This window comes from Vidua chalybeata, chromosome 10 (genome assembly GCF_026979565.1).
Source record: "Vidua chalybeata isolate OUT-0048 chromosome 10, bVidCha1 merged haplotype, whole genome shotgun sequence".
NCBI lineage: Eukaryota > Metazoa > Chordata > Aves > Passeriformes > Viduidae > Vidua > Vidua chalybeata.
In genome coordinates this window covers 25926459-25950024 of record NC_071539.1, presented here as the reverse complement: position 1 = coordinate 25950024, position 23566 = coordinate 25926459, and the positions used below count along the sequence as shown (strand labels likewise).

Below are 23566 nucleotides of genomic sequence, written 5' to 3'. Positions count from 1 at the left end.
GAAGCCGCAAAGAAGCCGGCTTGTGTGCGAAGCTAGCAGGCTGCTGCAGGACGGTGACTGCCGCTCTCCTGCCTCTTGAATTCACTCTTGACATGCCAATGGAAGGTGTTACAGGAAGGACAATGTTCCTGCATTTTTACTTACTCCTCATGCATCCCTCTTTGGAAATTCTTGCTGCTCCCCAGAGGATCTCAGATGCAGAGAAGACGATTTCAGCTGCAGAAAAGCAAGGCAGCGGTGAGTTTCTCAGGATACAAGAACATAGGCAGCTGAATGTTTTTGCAAGGAGCAGCTGCTGGATTTTTGCCACTGCCTTCAGTGCGCACAGAGACCCGCTGCTCTGCTGCTTCTTTTTCCGCCTTCTGTGTAGTGCGCACTACTGAAGGTGAGCCAGGCTATTCAGCTTGGTTGTTTTTCAGCTTCTTTGCTCCACTTATGCACGTTGACATCTCTCAAGGCTTTTTTCCTTTTCCCGGGTGCAACGGGTTCAATGGGACACCGAGCGGAGCAGGTGGGCGCCTAGAGAACTGCTAGCTGTCAGCAGTTTGCCTAGGAAAGTGCAGTGGCTTTGATAAGCGCACAAGACAGCTTTTCTTGGCAAGATCAGGGAAAGTGTGCGGTGTTGGTACGCGTTCTCCTTGTGAAATAGAGCGGGAAAAGCTTTTCGCTAAGATGCAGCCGGCTAGAGAGGCAGAATACGGGGCCTCTGCGAGCTCCGAAGGGAAGAGCCGCTCCCAAGCCACTTTCGGCAGAAGTAGCGCTCGGCAGCGCACCACTGCCGCTCCAGTGATCTGTGCGTGAAGTAGCCGCGTCTTCGCCTCCGAGAGCCCTAGAGAGCGCCGTAACTCGTAGGAGGAGAAGAACAAAGCAGCCAAAATTTGGCTTGTGTGCTCAGCCCTCGAACTGCTAGAGAATGATGGCTGACCCTCACCAGCCTGATGACTGCACTTTTAGCATGCAACTGGAAGGTGTTCCAGGACAATTTCTCTGGGTTTCGACTGAGTGCTGAGAAGTCCTTCGGTGGAAAGTCTTGCTTGTGGCCTGAGGCTCCGCGGTGCCGAGAACACGGCGGCAGCTGCAGAAAAGAAGGGCAGCGGTGAGTTTGTCAAGAAACAAGAACATAGTCAGCTGACTGTGCTTGGCAAGGAGCAGCTGTTGGATTCTTGCAACTGCCTTCATTGCGCACAGAAGCCCTCTGCTCTGCTGCTTGGTTTTTCGCCTTCAGTCAATTGCACACTGCTGAAGCTGAGGCAGGCTGTTCAGTTTTGCTGCTTTTCAGCATCTCAGCTGCCCTTCTGCTCTGTGACAGCTCTCCAGGTTTCTTGCCTTCGCCAGGCTGCAACGTGCCGGCTAATATGAAGAGCTGGGCAAGAGTGGGCAGAGAGCATGGTCATTTGCCAGCAATTTGCAGGTTGCCCAGGAAAGTACAGTGTCTTTCGAATGTGCAGCAAATCCAATTTCTTGGCGAGATCGGGGGAAGTGACCAGTGCTGGTAGACTTTCCCCTTGAGCAATGGAGTGGAAAAGCTTTTTTCTATGATGTTGGCGACTAGAGAGGCAAAATATGCAGCTCCGGAAAGCACCACTGCTGCTCCAGGTTCTTGAGGTCATTCTGGGTCGATTGCGGCTACCTGCGGGCCTGACTGGGTTCCCTTGAGGCCCTTTGGCGTCACTTGAAGTCAACTGAGACCATGGCTGGGGTCACTTGGGGTCATTTGGGGTCACTTGACGTCTCGTGCGGCCCTGGCCGTGACACAGGTCACATGAGGTCATTTGGAGTCCCTTCAGGTCATCTGAATCCCTAACCGGGGACACTTGTGGTCATTTGGGGTCACTTGAGTTCACCTGAGGCAGTGACTGGGGTCACTTGAGGTCATGTGGGGCAACTTGGGGACAACTGAGGCCCTGCGCGGTGTCACTCAAGGTCACCTGATGCTCTGATGGGGGTTTTTTGAGGTCATTAAGGGTCATTTGAAGTCATCTGCAGCCCTGATGGGAATGAGTTGAGGTCATTTTTGGCCACATGATGTCACCTGAGGCCCTGACTGGGGTCACTTGTAGTCACGTGAGGCCTTGACCGGGGTCACTTGAGGTCATTTGTGGTCACTTGAGGTCATCTGAGACCCTGACTGGGGTCACTTGGGGTCATTTGGGCTCATCTGCATCACTTGCGGCCCAGACCACTGTCACTTAAGGTCATTTGGAGTCACTTGAGGTCGCCAGGGGCATTGACTGGGGTGACTTGAGGTCATTTGGGGTCACTTGAGGTCAACTGAGGCTCTGACCGGGGTCACTTGCAGTCACCTGAGACCTTCACCAGGGTCACTTGAGGTAATTTGGGGTCACTTGAGGTCACCTGAGGCCCGGACTGGGGTCACGTGAAGTCACCTGAGGCCTTGACCGGGGTCACTTGAGGTCATTTGGGGTCACTAGATGTCATCTGAGGCCCTGACTGTGGTCACTTGAGGTCATTTGGGGTCACTTGAGGTCACCTGAGTCCTTGACCGGGGTCACATGGGGTCATTTGTGGTCACATGACATCAACTGAGGCCCTGACAGGGGTCACTTGAGGTCATTTGAGGCCCTGTCTGGGGTCACTTGAGACCATTTGGGTTCACTTGAAATCAACTGAGGCCCTGGTTGTGGTCACTTGGGGTCATTTGAGGTCACTTGAGGTCATCTGAGGCCATGACCGGTATCACTTGAGGGCATTTTCGGTCACTTGCAGTCATCTGAGTTCATGACCGGGGTCACTTGAGGCCATTTTCGGTCACTTGGAGTCAACTGAGGCCCCGGCCGGGCTCACTTGGGGTCATTTGGGGTCACTTGACGTCACCTGAATCTGTGGCCATGATCCAGGTTACATGAGGTCATTTGGAATCACTTCATGTCATCTGAGGCCCTGACCGGGGACACTTGAGGTCATTTGGGGTCATTGAGGTCACCTGAGGCCCTGAGTGGGGTCCCTTGAGGCCCTTTGGGGTCACTTGAAGTCCTCTGAGGCCTTGAACGGGGTCACTTGAGGTCATTTGGGGTCATTGAGATCACCTGAGGCCCTGACTGGCGTCACTTAAGGTCATTTGGGGTCACTTGAGGTCACCTGAGGCCCTGACTGGGGTCCCTTGAGGCCCTTTGGGGGCACTTGAAGTCAACTGAGTCCCTGGCTGGCGTCATTTGAGGTCATTTTGGGTCACTTGAGGTCACCTGAGGCCCTGGCCGTGGCACAGGTCACATGAGGTCATTTGGAGTCCGTTCAGGTCATCTGAGGCCCTGACGGGGGACACTTGAGGTCATTTGGGGTCACTAGATGTCATCTGAGGCCCTGACTGTGGTCACTTGAGGTCATTTGGGGTCACTTGAGGTCACCTGAGTCCTTGACCGGGGTCACATGGGGTCATTTTGGTCACATGACATCCCCTGAGGCCCTGACTGGGGTCACTTGAGGTCATTTGAGACCCTGTACGGGGTCACTTGAGGCCATTTGGGGTCACTTGAGGTCGCCTGAAGCCCTGGCTGGGGTCACTTGGGGTCATTTGAGGTCACTTGAGGTCATCTGAGGCTATGAGCGGTGTCACTTGAGGGCATTTTCGGTCACTTGTGGTCATCTGAGTTCATGACCGGGGTCACTTGAGGCCATTTGGGGTCACTTGAAGTCCACTGAGGCCCTGGCCGGGTTCACTTGGGGTCATTTGGGGTCACTTGACTTCACCTGAATCCGTGGCCGTGATCCAGGTTACATGAGGTCGTTTGGAGTCACTTCATATCATCTGAGGCCCTGACCGGGGACACTTGAGGTCATTTGGGGTCATTGAGGTCACCTGATGTCGGAACCCAAGGTGTCCCTCAGACACTCTTGGATGTTCTGGGCCCAGGGCAGAAGCCTCTGAGACCCTGGCAGGCGGCCAGGGACCCCTGTGGTCTTGAGCTTGACCCATGGAACAATTTACCAACCTTGCAGGAAGAACAAGAAATCACAAAAGTTTAGATATTATAATAGAAGTAGTCACAAAGTGAAAGGTAGGATTTTTGAGTGCTGTACAGGGGGGTTTTAGGCCTTGTACAGGGGGGTCTAAGGTTTGTACATGGGGGTCAGAGGTTCTAAGATGGAGGGATTTGGGCGTGCCCTGTCCTCCTTCTTTCTTCTTCCTATTCTCCATGTTCTTGGTGGTGTTGGCACTCACAGATTGGTTTAGAGTAGAAAGTCACTGTTCAACATAGGTAGTAGGCATTGGGGAAAAAACTATAAACACCTAATACGTAATGTGTGATATAAAAGATGGCACCAGCCCCTCGGGGAGGGGAGACGGGGACAGCCAGAGACGGGGACAGACAGAGTCAGGGACAATGTCAGGGAGTCTGTGTGCCTTGAGATAACATGCAATAAACTACCTTGAGACCGGACGACTGAAGACTACTGAGTCTTTCTTTGAAGGCACGGGTTGGAGGAGAGACTTTACCACCATCCGGAGTCACCCCAATCCGGGGAAGGCTCCGGCAACCTGAGGCCCTGAGTGGGGTAATGTGAAGTCATTTGGGGTCCCTTGAAGTCTTCTGAGGCCTTGAACGGGTCCCTTGAGGCACTTTGGGGTCACTTGACGTCACCTGAGGCCCAGACCGGGGTCACTTGAGGTCATTTGGGGGCACTTGAGGTCACCTGAGGCCCTGGCCTTGACACAGGTCACATGAGGTCATTTGGAGTCCCTTCAGGTCATCTGAGGCCCTGACGGGGGACACTTGAGGTCATTTGGGGTCTATTGAGGTTGCCTGCCTCCGTGAGTGGGGTCACTTGTAGTCATTTTGGGTCAGTTGATGTCATTTAAGCCCCTGACTGGGGTCACTTGAGGTCATTTGGTGGCGCCTGAGGTCACCTGGGGCCTTGACTGGCGTCATTTGAGGTCATTTGGGATCATTTGAGGTCACGTGAGGCCCGGACCGAGGTCACTTGAGGTCATTTGGGGTCACTTGAGTTCACCTGAGGCAGTGACTGGGGTCACTTGAGGTCATGTGGGGTAACTTGAGGACAACTGAGGCCCTGCGTGGTGTCACTCGAGGTCACCGGATGCTCTGACGGGGGTTTTTTGAGGTCATTAAGGGTCATTTGAAGTCATCTGCGGCCCTGACGGGAATGAGTTGAGGTCATTTGTGGCCACATGATGTAACCTGAGGCCCTGCCTGGGGTCAATAGAAGTCACCTGAGGCCTTGACCGGGGTCACTTGAGGTCATTTGGGGTCACTTGAGGTCATTTTAGGCATGAAACGGGGTCACTTGAGGTCATTTCGGGTCACTTGATGTCAGCTGAGGCCCTGACCGGGATCACTTGAGGTTATCTGAGGCCCTGACTGGGGTCACTTGAGGTTATTTTGTTTTGCTTGAGGTCACCTGAGGCCCTGACTGGGGTCACTTGCCATCATTTGGGGCCACATGAGGTCATCTGCGTCCGTGACTGGGGTCACTTGAGGTCGCCTGAGGCCCTGAGCGCGATGAATTGAGGTCGTTTGGGATCACTTGAGGTCATCTGAGGGCCTGACTGGGGTTACTTGAGGTTATTTTGTTTTGCTTGAGGTCACCTGAGGCCCTGACTGGGGTCACTTGCCATCATTTGGGGCCACGTGAGGTCATCTGCGTCCGTGACGGGTCACTTGAGGTCGCCTGAGGCCCTGAGCACGATGAATTGAGGTCGTTTGGGATCACTTGAGGTCATCTGAGGGCCTGACTGGGGTCACTTGTGGTCACCTGAGACCTTCACCAGGGTCACTTGAGGTCATTTAGGGTCACTTGAGGTCACCTGAGGCCCGGACTGGGGTCACGTGAAGTCACCTGAGGCCTTGACCGGGGTCACTTGAGGTCATTTGGGGTCACTAGATGTCATCTGAGGCCCTGACTGTGGTCACTTGAGGTCATTTGGGGTCACTTGAGGTCACCTGAGTCCTTGACCGGGGTCACATGGGGTCATTTGTGGTCACATGACATACCCTGAGGCCCTGACTGGGGTCACTTGAGGTAATTTGAGGCCCTGTATGGGGTCACTTGAGGCCATTTGGGGTCACTTGAAGTCAACTGAGGCCCTGGCTGTGGTCACTTGAGGCAATTTGGGGTCACTTGAGGTCGCCTGAAGCCCTGGCTGGGGTCACTTGAGGTCATTTGGGGGTCACTTGAGGTCACCTGAAGCCCCTCAGTGGGGTCACTTGCGGTCATTTTGGGGTCACTTGAGGTCATCTGAGACACTGGCCGTGGCACAGGTCACATAAGGTCATTTGGAGTCCCTTCAGGTCATCTGAAGCCCTGACTGGGGACACTTGAGGACATTTCGGGTCACTTGAGGTCACCTGAGGCTCTGACCTTGACACAGGTCACATGAGGTCATTTGGAGTCCCTTCAGGTCATCTGAGGCCCTGACGGGGGACACTTGAGGTCATTTGGGGTCTATTGATGTCACCTGAGTCCGTGACTGGGGTCACTTGTAGTCATTTGGGGTCAGTTGATGTCATTTAAGGCCCTGACTGGGGTCACTTGAGGTCATTTGGTGGCGCCTGAGGTCACCTGGGGCCTTGACCGGCGTCACTTGAGGTCACTTGGGGTCACTTGAGGTCACCTGAGGCCCGGACTGAGGTCGCTTGAAGTCACCTGAGTCCTTGACCGGGGTCACCTGGGATCGTTTGTGGTCACATGACATCCCTGAGGCCCTGACTGGGGTCACTTGAGGTCATTTGAGGCCCTGTACGGGGTCACTTGAGACCATTTGGGGTCACTTGAAGTCAACTGAGGCCCTGGCTGTGGTCACTTGGGGTCATTTGGGGTCATTGAGATCACCTGAGGCCCTGACTGGGGTCACTTAAGGTCATTTGGGGTCACTTGAGGTCGCCTGAGGCCCGGACCGGGGTCACTTGAGGTCATTTTGGGTCGTTTGAGGTCGCCCGAGCCCCTCAGTGAGGTCACTTGAGGTCATTTGGGGTCACTTGAGGTCACTCGAGGCCCTGGCCTTGACACAGGTCACATGAGGTCATTTGGAATCCCTTCAGGTCATCTGAGGCCCTGACCGGCGTCACTTGAGGTCATTTGGGATCACTTAACGTCATCTGGGACCCTGACTGGGGTCACTTGAGGTCACCTGAGGCCCTGATTGGGGTCACTTGAGGTAATTTTGCGTTAGTTGACCTCATCTGTGGCCCTGACTGGGGTCACTTGAGGTCGCTGAGGCCCTGACCTGGGTCACGTTTGGTCTTTTGGGGTCACTTGAGGTCATCTGAGGCCATGAACTCTGTCCCTTGGGGTCATTTGGGTTTCCTTGAGGTCACCTGAGGCCCTGGCTGCAGTTACTAGAGGTCATTTGGGGTCACTTGAGGTCATTTGAGGACCCTGACTGGGGTCACTTGAGGTCATTTGAGGTCCCTTGAGGTCACCTGAGGCCCTGACTGGGATCAACTGAGGTCATTTGGGGTCTCTTCAGGTCATCTGAAGCCCTGACGGGTGTCATATGAACTCTTTTGGGGTCACTTGAGGTCATTTAGGGTCCCTTGAGGTCTCCGGAGGCCCTGACCTGTGTCCCTTGGGGTCATTTGGGTTTGCTTGAGGTCACCTGAGGTCCTGACTTCAGTCACGAGAGGTCATTTGGGGCTACTTGAGGTCAGCTGAGGCCCTGACCGGGCTCACTTGAGGTCATTGAGGCCCTGACTGGGGGGTCACTTGAGGTAATTTTCTTTTGCTTGAGGTCAACTGAGGCACTGACTGGGGTCACTTGATGTCCTTTGGGGCCACATGACGTCATCTGAGGCCCTGACTGGGGTCACTTGAGGTCGCCTGAGGCCCTGACCCGGATCAATTGAGGTCATTTGGGGTTACTTGAGGTCATATGGGGACCTGACCGAGGTCACTTGAGGTCATTTGGGGTCACTTGAAGTTATCTGAGGCCCTGTCTGCGGTCACCTAGGGCATTTGGGGTCACTTGAGGTCACCTGAAGCCCTGACTGGTGTCACTTGGGGTCATTTGGGGTCACTTGATGTCATCTGAGGCCCTGACACGGGTCACGTGAGGTCATTTGGGATTACTCGTTTCACCTGAGACCCTGACCGGGGTCACATGAGGTCACCTGAGTCCCTGGCTGAGGTCAACTGAGGTCATTTGGGGTTACTTGAGGTCAGCTTAGGCCTGGAATGGGGTACTTGAGGTCATTTGGGGTTACTTGTGGTCACCTAAGGCCCTAACCAGGGTCACTTGAGGTCACCTGAGGCCCTGATTGGGCTCACTTGGGGTCATTTGGGTTTCCTTGAGGTCACCTGAGGCTCTGACCGTGATGAATTGAGGTCGTTTGGGGGCACTTGAGGTCACCTGAGGCCCTGACTGGGGTCACCTGAGGTCCTTCGAAGTAACTAGAGGTCATGTGAGGTCCTGACCGGGGTCACTTGAGGTCATCTGAGGTCCTGACTGGCGTCACTTGTGGTTATTTGCAGTCACTTGAGGTCACCTGAAGCCTTGACCAATGTCAGTTGAGGTCATTTGGGGTCGCTTGATGTCATCTGAGGCCATGACCGAGGTCACTTGAGGTCTTTTGGTGTTGCTCGAGTTCATCTGTAGCCCTGACCGGAGTCACTTGAGGTCGCCTGAGGCCCTGACTGGGATCAACTGAGGTCATTTGAGGTCACTTGAGGTCATCTGAGGCCCGGAATGGGGTCACTTGCGGTAATTTGGGGTCACTTGAGGTCACCTGGGGCCCTGACCGAGGTCACTTGAGGTTGTTGGTTGTAACTTGAGGTCATCTGAAGCCCTGACGGAGGTCACTTGAGGTCATTTGAGGTCACTTGAAGTCATGTGATACCCTGATTGGGGTCACTTGAGGTCATTTGGGGTCACTTGAGGTCACCTGAGGCCATGACCGGGGTCCCTTGAGGTCATTTGAGGTAACCTGAGGTCCTGACCTGGATCAGTTGTGATCATTTGAGGTCTCTTCAGGCCATCTGAAATCCTGACTGGGGTCACATGAGGTCTTTTGGGGTCACTTGATGTCGGCATGAGCCCCTGACTGGGGTCACATGAGCTCACCCGAAGCTACCTGAGGGCCTCACCGGGGTCACTTGAGGTCATTTAGAGTCACTTGAGGCCATCTCAGACCCTGACTGGGGCCACTTGAGGTCATTTGGGTTTGCTTGAGGTCACCTGAGGCCCTGACTGAGGTCGCTTGCGGACATTTGGGGACAGGTGAGGTCATCTTCGGCCCTGACTGGGGTCCCTTGAGGTCATCTAAGGGCCTGACCGAGATCACTTGAGGTCATTTGGGGTCACTTGTGGTCACCTGAGGCCCCGACCGGTGTCACCTGAGGTCATTTGGGGTCGCTTTAGGTGATCTGAGGCCCTGAGTGGGGTCACTTGAGAGCATTTGGGGTCACTTGAGGTCACCTGAAGCCCTGACCAGTGTCACTTGAGGTCATTTGGGGTCGCTTGATATCATCTGAGGCCCTGATCGGGGTCACTTGAGGTCATTTGGAGTCATTCAATTTCACCTGAGACCCTGACGGGGGTCACTTGAGGTCACCTGAGGCCCTGACCTGCATCCCTTGGGGTCATTTGGGTTTCCTTGAGGTCACCTGAGGGCCTGAGTGCAGTCACTTGCGGTGATTTGGAGTCACTTGAGGTCATCTGAGACCCCGACTGGCGTCACTTGAGGTCATTTGGGTTCACTTAACATCATCTGAGACCCTGACTGGGGTCACTTGAGGTCGCTGAGGCCCTGACCGGGGTCACGTTTGGTCATTTGGGGTCACTTGAGGTCATCTGAGGTCATGACCTCTGTCCCTTGGGGTCATTTGTGTTTCCTTGAGGTCACCTGAGGCCCTGGGTGTGGTTACTAGAGGTCATTTGGGGTCACTTGAGGTCACCTGAGACCCTGACCAGGATCACTTGAGGTCATTTGAGGACCTGACTGGGGTCACGTTAGGTCATTGAGGTCACCTGAGGTCATGACCAGGGTTCCCTGAGGTATTCTTCCACTGAGAAGTGTAGGGTTATTTTCTTAATGGAGAATTACTTCAATTTGAACTTTTAAAAAGATAATTTCTTTTTAGTTTCAACCCAGGAATGTTTTGCAATCAACCATCTTTATTTTATATACTTCACTTGAAGAAACTAGGGACCTAGACAGAGTTATCTCCTGAAAACACAAATGACATGTTCCCCTGCTATGACTAATAGTTCTTCTGAAAAAAAAAAAAAAAAAAAAAAAAAAAAAAGGCCAAACCAAAACAAAAAACCCAGCTGATTTACTTTATGTTATCCTTTCCCAATCATTAGGAAATTCAAAAAAAATCATACGATGCCCAGTGATTTTATTCTCCCTTACTCCTTACAAGTTAAGAATCACAGAGGAAGAAGAGGAGATGGATGCATTCTGCAGAACTTGCTATTGTAAAGCACAAACCAAAGAGCAACATAGACCTGTAATCAAATTCACCTTTTAAAGGGATTTTTAAAAGGGCAGACATGTTTTTTCACTTACATTCCATCCCTTTCTGACTTCAAGGTCTCTAAGAGAGCTTCAGTAGTGTACTGCAATTTCTTTTGGCTTGGACTAGCAATAGGAAACTTTCACTTTAGTCCTCTTTTGCACTTCCAGAATGTCCTTCCAGTACATCTGACTGGCAGAACACGTGCAGCTTGTGTTAACCTGTGAAAGGACATGCTTGCACATTGGTGTACAGCTCAGAGCCAGCTTCCTGAAAGCAGTTTACCTTCCCTGGATTAGGCCACTCTTAGTAAAGCAGCCATCTGTCTGTTTACTTCCAGTGATTCCACTTGGTTGAGTTAGTCCTAAGGCTCATGGAAGCCTAGTGCTTCCCCTGGCTGCTACCCAAACTCTTGTCCAGGACCTCTATTGCTTAAATAAGTAGGACAGAGCCAAGAGAATTTTAGGATGAAATGGAGAAGATTGGGGCTTCAGTTAAATTTATATAGGTGCAAGTTCTCATCTATTTTCATCTTTCATGACACGAAACCCTGTGAACCATAAGGAAATTAACCTTCTTCTAAATGGAAGCATAAGTAAGACTTAACATTAAAACAGTATGCAAATACAGGAAGCTAAAAGTGGAAGCATAAAAATAAGTCCTCTTACTATAAGAACTCAACTTAGACACCCTGCCTCATTTACCTGAACAAGAAAGCCCTTGCATTTCTTCAGAGCTTTCTTTCTCTGCCAAGCACAGCTCAGCATGGATTAGAACAGGCCATGAAACACACAAAACAGCTGCACTCCAGGGGACAGCACACTCTAGAGAAACCACGCATACAAGCGAAAATACTTGGAGTGTTTATCTCAACAAGTCATGGAGGGAAGAGGAGACCTGCTGAATGTGAGGGGGAAATGCACATACAACAAACCCAGGCTCAGCTGTGCTCAACATTAGTTGCAAATAAGGAATCTGGTTCAGAAACCCTTGGTGGCTAAGAGGCAGGCATCTTATCCTAGCCCTGGCAAGCAGCTGGTATCAAAGTGTCTGTGTACAAGGTCTGCTTGTGTTGCTTGTCTCTCCCCTCCTGTTTCTGCCTGCTCTACCTTGCCACTGGTCATTCATATTTCTGGGAGAATAAAAGAATTGAGGAGTGCTGCTGCTTCTTAGTGGTTTGCTCATACACTCTCAGAGAACTTCACCTGGATGGTGTGAGAGGCAGGTACAGGGTTCCACCTAAGAAAGCACACTACCATCTACAGGCAAGTCTGAAAACAAAAAAAATCCCTCAAGCATGGCAGACTGTCTAATGCCAAGGAATCCTGCTGAGCTCTGTTTTTCCAGGGAATGTTTAAAAGCCAGCAGTATGTGTATACTAATGCAGGACTCCTGTTAACCTCTTATTTGAACTAGATCTTGGACCCTTCCCCTCAAAAAAAGAAAAAAATATTTTTTCCTATGGTGTTTACAATAACTGTCTGTTCATAAAGCAGGTAACCGCTACCACGTGACACTGGTGCTCATATTGATCCTTATAATTCTGAACATCAGACCAGAATTCAAGAGCAGCACATGCCATTTCCAACCATTTAACTAAATGATGCCTTTAAACTCTCATTAAGACAGTTAAGAATCAGTTATTAAGATGTCACTACCGAAAAATAACTATTGCATTTTTCAAAGTTTAACAGTAAACAACATTGCCAATATATTATTGCACACAATAAAGGGGTTTGGAACTACAGAGATAAGGAAAGGGTAATCTAGAAGACCCAAAAGAGTGATCCCAGAGCCATTCCAGTTGCTGCTCCAGCCAGCATGCCCAGTGCAAGATCTCCATCGCTGTCACGGTAACGCTCTCGAATGATGACATGGTTTGCAGGGGGCTGGCCATAAGGTCCTAGGAAATAAGAGGTTGTTGGGAGGAGGGCAAAAGAAATGTGCATCTTAATACCATACTCTGCAATTTCAAATCAGGCCATTCTTTCACCTTCTTCCTTCAAATGAATACTAATATTTTGTCAGCTGCACAGGTAGAATGCATTTCTCCTTTGGATTCAGCCTCTACATTAATTAAATCCAAGGGCAATCCTAGCAACACTTCTGGCCTTTAATATCTGTGAGGAAAACTCATCATAAATGTGCAAAAAGTGAACACTGTTCTGCAAAGAACCTATTAATTACTTGTATTCACTTTGTGGATTTAATGTAAGAAGTGGGTCTAAAAATTGATTCAGCCTTGAAGTTAAGGCAAATAGTTTAGTTCTTCCCCCTTACCCCCTCCCCCTGAAAAAAATTTTGGCAGGTCTCAAGCCAGTCATTTGTCTGAAACTGTGCATTCAGTTATTTACATTTACTGCCTACTACAATTCAGCCTTCACATCTTGATCTGTGGGGTGGTGACAGCTGCTACATTTCTGTTCAGATGAAAATTGGCCAATAGTAAGAAATTAACCTTAGACTCAAGAAGCCACTGACTGACCCTTGCTCTGTAACAGACTTGTACAAGCTTCACCTTTCATGTTTACTGATTTAGCTCCTAGCTGCAAAGCAAACATAACAGTACTTGTTTCCCTTCCAGACATTTCAGGGAGATTAAAAATTCTTGAAAATCCCAAAATGGTGTTTTGTAACAGATTCTTAAGTAATCCAACTAAATACAACTCGGAACGGCTTTTACTGACTCTCAGCAATGCATGACTCTCCCCCCTGAGAAGGACTATGTCACTAGAGAGAAGGAGCAATGGAGCTGAAGGTACAGGGATTAAGTGAGATGCTGTGGTGAATCTGAACCCTAAAGTTTAGTTGCAGTGACCCTAGTGAAGGAAAACATTGAGCCTTGGTTACTATGCCCAACCAGTATCTTAACACACTGGACTTGCAAACTGCTCAGGGGAGTTACTGTCTGATGCTGCATTGGGTTTGGCTTGAGTTCCAAGGCCTGCTGGAAGGTTTTAAAAACAGTTCTTGGGTTTTAAAAAAGCTACTGCTTTTCAGAACCAACAGAACACATGTTCCTCTGTGTTTGAATATATATCACCTGTATCTTAGGACTTCAGTAACTTATATGAAGAAAACTTTAAAAGCTTTAAAGGCTGATGCACCTCCCTTATAACAAAAAATGGAAAGGGCAAGTGAAATAACCTAAAAAATGTCAAATGGAAAACAAAATCTCCCTCCAAACTGAATTAAAAAATTCTCGGTAGAGATTCTTGTTTGCAGAGTCAGATCATAAACAATTAATTTTCTCATTTTTCTTATCATACAACTCTAAAGCCCCAGTTCTGTAGGACTCAAGGCTCTGTGCAAAACTAACCCTAAATTAAGGTGACTATCGTCAAAAGCACACCCTACAATTTTATTCTTTGCTTCCTGTTTTTGAGATTGAAAGCTGTACAAACCTGAACAGAGAAACAGAAGATTTCACATGGCTGAAATGCTGCATTACAGAAATTCCAGCACACAGGGAAGGAACCAGCTACAGCCTTGTTCTGGGAGTAGATTTACCTTTGAAACTTGCATTTAAATAATTAAACTAGGTTTAAGAGCAGCAGATGAATGAAAAGCTCCAGCAATGCCCAATATGAAGTACTGAATCACAAAACCCCATCTTCTTCTGGCTCTTGTACCTTTCCTTAGAAAACATGCTGTAGCTGGAGTTCTGTATGCTTCAAAAGGAGTTTACAAAGCAATGTAACTATGCTGAGATCGCATTGGGAAGGTTAAATCCCTTAATACCAATTTCACTGCAGTCCCTTTGTTGTGAAAGGGTGAGTGGACTGGGTTCCAGTTACAGGTCAGGTTTCTTTCTCTGTGTGCAGGAGTGGTGGCTGGTAAAGGATGGTGATTAAGAGAGCCAAAGCCAGAAAGATTGACTCAAATAGCTTCTGTGGGAAGGTGGAGGATGGGGCTGATTACCTTGGTATGGATACTGATAGGGCAGAGCATAAGCTTGTCCATTGGAGGCATAGAAGATCTGAGGGCCCACCGGGGGGTATGCACCATTGTACTGATCATAGCCATAGCCATAAACCTGGGGAAATCAAAAAGGTCTGTTACGCAAGTACACTTTGCTATGGATCCGATCAAGCACACCGTTCAATTTGCCTTCATTTCTAATGTAATTAAAGTTTCACTAAAGTATCCAGGATGTCCTGCTATAGCCAATCTACTCCCTGGAATGGATTCAGTGCTTTGAAAAAAGGCACTCATAAGCAGCATCCGCTCTCTTCCTTTCCTGGATAGGCAACGGCAAAGGCAGGGCCTGGATCATCAGGCTGAGGCACAACAGTCCTGCCAGCTTCTCTTCTCTGCCCTCATGCCAACAGCAGCTCTCTGGGGAGCTCAGAAATACCAGGAAGGCAGCAGCTGATCCCAAAAAACTCCAGCCAGCCCTCCAAGAGGGTATACTCCAAGCAAATGTCAGATTAAAGACAAATGCTCTAGAGCTGTATGTTTTAGAAGAATTTTTTTTTCTCCAAAAGAGGAGGCTACACAAAGGAAGATTCCAGCACCACAACTCATTCTTAACAAGAGTGAGAGGCTGGAGCAGATAGTGCAACAAGCAATAGTGCTCCAAACTATCCCCTAACATATTACTGCACATCACTAAGCACATCCAGAAATCCCCTACATATCCTGGTTTGGTCCCAAAGCTGCTCCTTCACTGCAAAAGAACTGTGTATCCAGGAACTAGAGTTATTGTGTTGCTGTCACATCTTGGTACAACAAAATCCTTATGTGTTAAAAGTCACTACACCCCATTTCTAACACTCCTGATCTTACACCTATCCAGTGCTTGCACAACATGAAAGTGTAGTTACACTTCCTTATGTTAGAAGCTGCACGACCAGTATATTTGAAGATCAGCCAAATAAATCCTGCCCTGTCTCTCAGAAGCTTTATTTTTCAAGTTCACTGAGCAGCCACCCTTTTATATACCTCCCAACCAAATATGCCTCATCCCTTTGAAAGGAAATCCATCTCAAATAAGAGCAGCAATAGACTGCTAGTGCCTTACTCTCTGCTGTTGTAAAAAGCTTTAAAGCTGGGTATAAGAGTACAACACAGCACTCTGTGAGTGCTTGAAGGAGGCTGTTCCTGCTGCCTAGTTCATGTTGACACTTCCTGACTGCAACTCTTACCTCAGGTGATGGTGTAGCATAAGCTGTGTAGGGAGGAGGGGCCGAGGAAATGGCTGTCTCATCATACATCACATCAGATCCCACGTAGCCCTAAACACCAAGGATAGAGAGCAGTTATCACCTGTTCCTACAGACAGACAGTTAGAGCAGTCTAAGGATTAAAACCTAATGACCCCAAAGAAAAAGTAACCTTTAGCCACACTGTGTGTTAAGAAAGCAGTGAGTACCTTGTAAAGTCTGCAAAAACAAAGTACCTGGAGACTAGATCTGGGAGAATACAAATTCCTGATAGCCACAGAAAGGAGCCATCAAATTTTTCCCTGTGTGTGTGTCACAGACAGGGAAATGTGTACAAAGCACCCCGGCTCCTTTGACCATTCCAGAGCCTCAGATATAGAAATTACCCTGCTCTTCATTTTCTGTCTTCAGATAAAGAAATCTTCACAACTAAGCTGGCTGCTTCCTGGCACCCTAGATTGGTATCACCAAGTTCTGCAGAAGTGGGTAAAGGAAACAAACGCAGTAGCCAAAAGTGGTACCTGAGTCCATTTAGAGTAAGTTCTCAAAGACAATTAAGATTTCTTACACTACCTTTGTATTCTTGCCCCAAATATCCAAAATCTACAGTGATGCTCTTATTCCCTTTTCCAAGGCAAAAGCTAGCTCCCATTCTTTAATTCACAAGGGAACATTTTAATAAATCAACAACAAATGTTGTATTATCTCTTGGACTGATGAAATCATGGCATCTGAGGACATAATATGGTTATATCCCAAGTCAAACTCGTGGTGAAGAGTCTAAGGATTGCTTGAAGCATGGTTAAAATACTATATGAAGTGGTATTTCCATCACCTGAGAAATCTGTTCACATCTTAGCAGTAAATGTGTTCTGCCCTGCCACAGGGATCGCTGTACAAGTGATGTACAAGCCTGCAAACACCTGTAAATGATACAGTTCTCAAAGCTAAGGGGATCACCCTACTACTCCAGTGAAGTTAGGAGGCACTGCTGGATGGTTGGAATTTTTGAAAAGTGTGTCACACACGTACAGACTCAAACCCACTTCCCCAGTTAGTCCAAGTCCTTGTTGGACACTTTTAATAGCTTTGGAAAATGTTAATTTATGTATCTACTTATGTAGAGGGCTACCTGCTCTATTTTGAGCAGTGTTGGGGTCTGCCTTGGCTGACCAAGGTCAGCACTGCCATGTTCTGAGCCATCTATCAAGGCTGGCAGCAGTGCCAGAGGCATGAAAACAGCAGTTCCCATTTCCTGAAATCAGGAGCCACCATCTCACACACAGGAATGGTAAATCCCCTAAAACTAGAGCAGACAGACCATGAGTGTTGTGTCCTCTGCATGAGGACAAATCCTTCACTTCTCATTTAAGGCCACAGGCAGTGTAGCATGGCTGCAGTCAGAGGCAGTCATGTCTGGGGTAGTTTTGCCATGACGAGTGTTTGCTTTGGGTATCTACAAATCTAAGTTATATCATCTGACAGATACCCCAGTACAGTGGCAATGTTAATGTGACCCATCAGAAACTGAGATAAACTTCTACAAAACACAGCATTTTCCCTGAACAGAAACACCTCATCTTGGTTCAGCCTAGTCATCCAAGGAAAGCTACTGCTGCATAGTACTCTGGAAGGCAGTCTAAGGAAAAACAAATTGCAGAAAATGCAGAGGTAATACACTCCTCCTCAAGATGCCTGCCAAGCATCTCACTCCTCCCCGTCTCTGCCAAGAAGCATCCCACAGTGGGATGGATCTACTTTAACAGACAGCTGCTGTGTAGTAAGCTTCCTTTAGCACTGCACTCACCTGGAGGCAACAAACAGTAGGAGTAAAAAGTTTATTTCTGCTGGTTGCAGAAGATTTGCTTGTTGCCCACAGCCTCAGTGCCCACAGACCAGCTTTCCAAACATTCACTTCCACCCAGAGAAATAATTCCTTAAAATTATTATTTTCCACACAGCATGTATTTGCCTGGACTTGGCTGCAAGGATGCGTTTGTGATCCAGAGAATCATTCTTCTCCCCACCCACAAGCTTTACTATCATGCTCTAGCAGAGAAGGATGGAACACGATTTCAGAACTAAACTAAACACAGAACACTGATGTGCTGCTTTATCTAGTATAAAGTCTAGATAGGACACTCACTGTGTTTGTTCTGGCATCCTGGAGAGCAATTTTCCATGCCCTGCAAAAAAACCCCATTGGTTAGTGGAACACTGATAAAAATTAATGTCACATTTTTCTTTCAGGTCAATGAAACAAACAAGGTTAGCAAGCAGAGGTACTGCAGGAGCAGAATTTAAGATACTGCATGTGTCAAAGACTAATGAGATACTCAAATGCACAAGTGTTACACCAAGACTAAGAAATAATTACTTTCTTTGCAGAGCTGAGAAAGAACGAGGAGGAACAAGAAGAGGAATGGATGCAGTTTTGGAGGTCCTCGCTGCAAGCACAACATGCAGGTAGGAAACATGCAGTCATGCTCAGGATGAGGTAATGGGAAGAGATACACCCCAGCAGAATAGCTCATCTGTGCTGATTAGAGCAGGGGCCTTGCTACTACTGCCACAGGGCTGGGAGCATGCTCCCTGAAACACACTTCTTGGCAAACAGTGATCACAGAAGTTATCTAATTCTGCACAGCCCAGCTCAGGTGAGAATTCATAATAATGGAATATTCCTCCAATTGCTACTGGGATATCCTTGGGCTAATGCCACATCATGTGCTATTGAAGAATGGCAAAAGTTTTAAAAAAATCTGTTTAACAAGTCTTGCATTGATCATATTAATCAGATTCTTCTACTCCTCCTCACCCTTCAGTGTTTTCAGTGACTTAACTTGCAGTTAGTTTGCATGAGCTAGACAACTTCTAGGAGAGATACTGGTTTTTCTATCACTGAAGACCTGCTTTTATTTGCTTGAAAACTTTCTTAAAATATATCTCTGAAAGTTAGAAGGGAGTAAAATAACTAGGGAGAGGGATAAAAGAGGGAGAAGCAGCAAAACCATTATTCTCTGGCTGTCTTACAGGCAGTCATCTGCACTCTCTGCGCAGAGGTTGACTGTCTTCCCATCACGGCAAACAACCTGCAGTAAACAGTCTCTCTGCTTCCCCTCTGGAGGCTGGAAATCTGAGTGAGAAAAACAGAGATGAGTTATGAGTATAAACAGCATTACATGAGCACATGTACAAGAAGGGAGTCAGTTTATCCAAGTGTGGATAAAATAAACTAGAGCCAGTTGTAGTTGCCTTGCGTGGCATCAGAATGAGTCCCAGAAGGAAATAACCTGTTCTTACTCTTCAGAGTGTCCTGAAAGTAAGCATCTCCTTTCCTACAAAATGCAAGTGTCTCACAGCAGAACCAATCCATACGTAGCAATTGTACTGTCCAGCACTTGTGTCCTTCCCTTGTGTCAGCAGCAAGTGGAGCACTAGCAAATGCTAGAAGTGAATTTAGGAAAAATATCTGCTGAGGTTTCCCATTTCTAGCCATGCCTCTCTGTCCAGCCAGCATTGTGGTTACACCAGAACACTCTGTATCAGACACACAGTCCTGCTGGGAACATCCCATCCTCCTGCACACATGGTACACGCATGTCCTCACTGAGTTTTAACAGGAAGTATCAAACCCTAACTTAACCTATCACATGGTGATACCACACCCTGGTTATCTCCAAAGCAATTTAGGAGTTGGTGGGGTTGAGTTTTTTTGGAAGATGGGGGATTCAAGAACAGTGAAGTTGCACACTGGACATGTTTACATCTGCAGTAGTGCTGTATGTGCTATGCTGGGCAGGCACTGAAGTTGTAAAGAATCTCTGGATACACAAATCCTGAAGGTTTCATTATTACCTTGACATTCATTCCCCACTCTGAGGTTGATGCAGTGGATTCGCATGTGGATTTTATCTTCTAGATCATGGCGATTCTGATCATCATAGAATATTAAGCGGCCATCAGACCATAGATCAAACCAGTTCTTTTTCCAACGCCGTAAAATGGTACCTTAAAAATCAGACAGTCACTTTTGAGGACACATATCAGGAAATATTTATGTCCTAAAGTTAATAAAAAATAAACCAAGAAATCCTCCACAGTTGGCCCAAACAACCTTCCAAAGTGCCAAGCAAAATCCTGTATTACAACATCCCCACTTGGGAACATTAGAGAATTGGGTGCCATATTTCATCTAGAATTCAAAGCAAAACTAGTTTTATTTTAAGTCCATGACCTGATGTTTGTGTTCTAACTTGCTGCAGGAACAAGCAGAGGATGTGATTAATTGGAAGACATTAAGTTGAGGTGTCAGGTAAAGTTTCTAAGTCCCCACTTATACAGCACTAATTACAGAGCAGCATCTGAAGCTGAATGCCAGTCAGACATCTCAGACATGTTTATATCCTGTTTCCCACTAGAGTACCCAAAGGTCACGTGGGAATGCCGTCATGACACATCATTATGTGACATGTCCTAAAAGTAAAAAGGAAAAAACCCAACAAAAACAACCTACAGAACTACTTGTTTTAAGAAAACCTGGGAATTACTCAGCTGCTCTGATGTTTTCTGAAGAAATCCCAGTGAACAGGGAGAGAAGGAAGAGAAAGACCCATGACTTACTTTGCCGGAGCAGCCATCCGCTCTTCACAAATGCCATTGTTGCTTAATCTAGAGGGGAGAAGAGGAAGGGGGAGGGGGGAGAAAAGCAGTTGTCAGTATTTCACAATAATACATTAGAAAGAGGCATCTCAGTACCATCTATTAGAGCTGCATGTACCAGCTCACGTTGCAGAGACGCAGCAGATCCCAGCTGAAGATACTCAGTAAGCACAACTGGTGGCGTAGGACATAACAAATGTGCAACTGCTGCGATCCAGTGTGACTGTCAGAGACCACCTTGATGATTAACTAGCAAACAAAACCCTACAGCTACTGCTCTTAGAAAATGGGGAAGAAACAGACTAGAATGACTGTTTCCTGACTCACCACCTGTTCCTTTCAAAGTCCTTCTCTCTGCATAGGTGTACATCCTGTATCTGCAGTCTCAAATTACCAAGCAGCCTCACTACTTGCTTCTTTTTTTTTTTTTTCTGTATTTCTTCTTCTGTGTTTTTCATTCACTGGCTCAAAGTCCAGTCAAAACAAAAGCTGAAACAGTTTAATCTTAAAAAGGAAGGAGAAAGCTGTTTTTATGACTTGTATTTCTTTCTTTCAGATCATCACCAGCTCGCTGTAAGAATTAAAGTGACTAAAAGATGAGCCCATAAAGTAAGATTCTCAGTTCTCCTCAGCTTTTAAATGAAGCTTGAAATAGCATGGCAAGGACTCTGTGTTAAATTCAAGTTATCACATGTGACATTGAGTACTCAGCCACTGCATTCTGGTTTATGAGCATGCTGAAAAAGACATCAAATGTGGGATATATTGGAAAATGAGGTTTTATTTTATAGCCTAATGGTGTTCTGATTATTGTTTTAAAAGAGATTATAAAAACTCAACTATCCGGATGCAATTGAACTAGAAGAAGAAGAACAGAAGCATTTTAAGCCTCCCCTGAGAAGGTTGCTTTTTAGAAATTATTTGTGGGGCCTGTAAGCCAATGGGAGAGACAGACACGATACTGAAACCTAACAAATAACATTCTACTTGTAGCAGCATAAAGGGGGGGCCATGAGGGGGTAAAAGATGGCTTAGAAGATTTGATAGACAGAGGAACTCCTCCCAGAAAATCTCAGCAGAATGTGTTTAAAGCTGAGAAGGGAGAAAAAGAAGAGATTTGTAATCTTCTAGTAAAACATAAAGTTACTAAGCATCCATTTGTTTCCTGATCTAATGGGAATTACTTGTAGCTGTGTCCTCTTCAGACAACTGGGCAAATACTGTAGTACACAAGATTATAACCATCAGGATTTCATATTTAAGCTATGCCACATCCTGCACAGGCTTGGATATGATGGTGAGAATCACCTGCAGGTAAAGTCTGAACTCCAGGATAAACCTCATTCTTTACTTTTGTACCAGCTTGCTGGGAAAAGAAAGATTCTGCTGAGAGCCCACTTCTGAAAGGGAGTGCCAGATTCCTGTTCTGCTTTAATTATGGTCACCTGGTCCTGCTCTGGGGTCTGAGCATGCTCTTGTCATCCCTATACAGAGAGAGAGCTCCAGAAAGAGAGGCCAATTAATTCTTCCAAAGTAACAAAGCAGTACAAAGGACCTGAGGCTCATTCTGCCACCACCCCAACACAGGCTTCTCTCCCCTTGATTCTCCTTTACAAGAAAACAGTCTACTTGCTCTTCATTTTCACAGGAATAGGTGTCTGAATGGTGTTTCCTTGCCTTCCAGTTTTCCCAATAAGGTGGAATCACTGTTTCTGGAGGCTGTTTCATAGTCTACAAGCCAAAAAAGAAATTGCATGAACTTCAGTTCTGCTGCAACTGTTAGACTAGGCCATGGAATGTTGTTGCTACCTTTAAACCGACTCTGTTACACAATAGCATAATTAGATTTAACTTAGACACAAAAAGGGGAAAAACCACAGAAGAAAACCTCTCTCTTGATAAATTGAGTTTTGCCTGTGATTACGGAATGGCTCACAAAGTCTCACATTAAGAATGTCTCAGAGCTGTCTAAAGCTACAAGAGCAAACGGGACTTCAGCAGCTGCACAGCACCTTGCATGTAACCTCAGAGGCAGCAAATACCCTTTCCCAATTTAGAATTTAAGTGCCCAAAACTTCAGCTCTGGAGAGAGAGCAAGGAATCACACGGAAAAATCTGTCAGCACTTAAAGTAGGAGGTGCAAAAACAATTAGATAATCTTCCTTGTCCTTTTTAAGCACAAGGGCTCATTTGAAATCCTATACAGTATTCACACTCCTCCTACATGATGTTTAAAAGCATATCTGCAGAGCTAGAAGACAGCCTAGAAAGATCAGCTGCATCCGAATAGTATTTGCTTGTTAAACCAGGCCAGTGCCACCAACATGAAAAATGGGACTTAACCAAAGATAAATTAATTTATAACGAATATGAATAAAAGTGTTTTGGTGACTGAAATCTAAGAGTAGTAGCACTCTAAAGTGAACTCGAGTTAGGGGTAGATGCAGTAAAGGAGTGGGACAATTCCTTTCTGCTCCCTGGAACAGCAGTTTTCTGCACAGAATATAATGTGGAATATCCAACAGTCTGTTCCAGTCCCTTTCTTGATAAAACACACTTTAAAACAAATCAAGTGTTTTGATTTGCAAAATCAAACTGCAGCTCGTAATCACTAGAGCAATTCTGATAACTGCAGTGGGCCAGATCCTGCAATCCGTATATGGAGAAGGCTCAGACAGCAGACGCAGCTCCGCAGCTGAGCCGGCGGTGAGCAGCAGTGCCTGCAGACACGGTTACTTTACTCTCCGTACCTGGGAGAGTACGGGAAGTACAGTGTTCAAACGTAACCCTACCCGGCCCCTCCCGCTCTCAACAGCGCAAGTTTTCTATTTCTGGAGCTCCCTGCCTCTGGCCCAGCTCCGCAGGCCCTTTCCCCGTAAGCTGTCTGTGCTCTCCGAGCCAGCTCCCGGCGCTAGCGGGGCCGCGGCTCTGTCCCAGCCCTGCCCGGGCGGTGCTCACTCACACCGGGACAGCCCCACGGCAGCCCCCGGTCCTCCGCGCCTCTGCCCGGCAGGGCACGGCGGCGGCTCCGCTCCCTCCCCGCCAGCAGCAGCCTGGCCTGGGCTGCCCCGAGAGCCGCTCTCGCCCTCCCCGCCGCCGACAGCCGGGTCCCGGCATCGCTCCCGGCCGGGTTTGCGCCCCGCTGACCTTGGCAGGGCTGACGGCGGCCAGGTCGCTCCCCGGAGCCGGGCCCCCTTGGCCCCCTTCCCCGCCTGCCCTACCCCAGCCCAGCCGCCGGCCGTACCTGCCTCTCCCCGCGCCCGCCGCCGGCCCCGCTCCGCCCGCGGGCAGTGCCAGCCCCGTGC

At 47.9% G+C, this 23566-nt stretch overlaps 1 protein-coding gene across 4 annotated transcripts; it reads right to left on the bottom strand.

Annotated features, from left to right (window-relative positions):
- Positions 1 to 10070: 10070 nt before the first annotated feature.
- PLEKHB2 (pleckstrin homology domain containing B2) lies at positions 10071 to 23566 on the bottom strand. Of its 4 annotated transcripts, none has more exons than XM_053952180.1 (8): positions 23506 to 23566; positions 20223 to 20270; positions 19458 to 19610; positions 18633 to 18735; positions 17746 to 17785; positions 15582 to 15671; positions 14356 to 14470; positions 10071 to 12337 (listed from the first exon to the last, which is right to left on the bottom strand). In XM_053952180.1, the coding sequence occupies exons 2-8, from the start codon at positions 20257 to 20259 to the stop codon at positions 12201 to 12203; spliced, it is 675 nt and encodes a 224-aa protein (XP_053808155.1). In that variant the 5' UTR covers positions 20260 to 20270; positions 23506 to 23566; the 3' UTR covers positions 10071 to 12200. The 4 variants fall into 4 exon arrangements, with proteins under 4 accessions (XP_053808155.1, XP_053808154.1, XP_053808156.1 ...); XM_053952179.1 differs by lacking the exon at positions 23506 to 23566 and adding an exon at positions 23409 to 23478; XM_053952181.1 differs by lacking the exon at positions 23506 to 23566 and adding an exon at positions 21939 to 21961.

What these genes read in the sequence shown, in the direction of transcription:
- PLEKHB2 (XM_053952180.1), bottom strand. Translation starts at nt 20,259, where the DNA reads ATGGCATTTGTGAAGAGCGGATGGCTGCTCCGGCAAA. An exon ending in GAGAGTGCAGATGACTGCCT is followed by an intron (nt 17,786 to 18,632) that starts GTAAGACAGCCA and finishes GTTTTTTTGCAG; the next exon opens with GGCATGGAAAATTGCTCTCC. An exon ending in CTATCAGTATCCATACCAAG is followed by an intron (nt 12,338 to 14,355) that starts GTAATCAGCCCC and finishes CTTATTTCCTAG; the next exon opens with GACCTTATGGCCAGCCCCCT.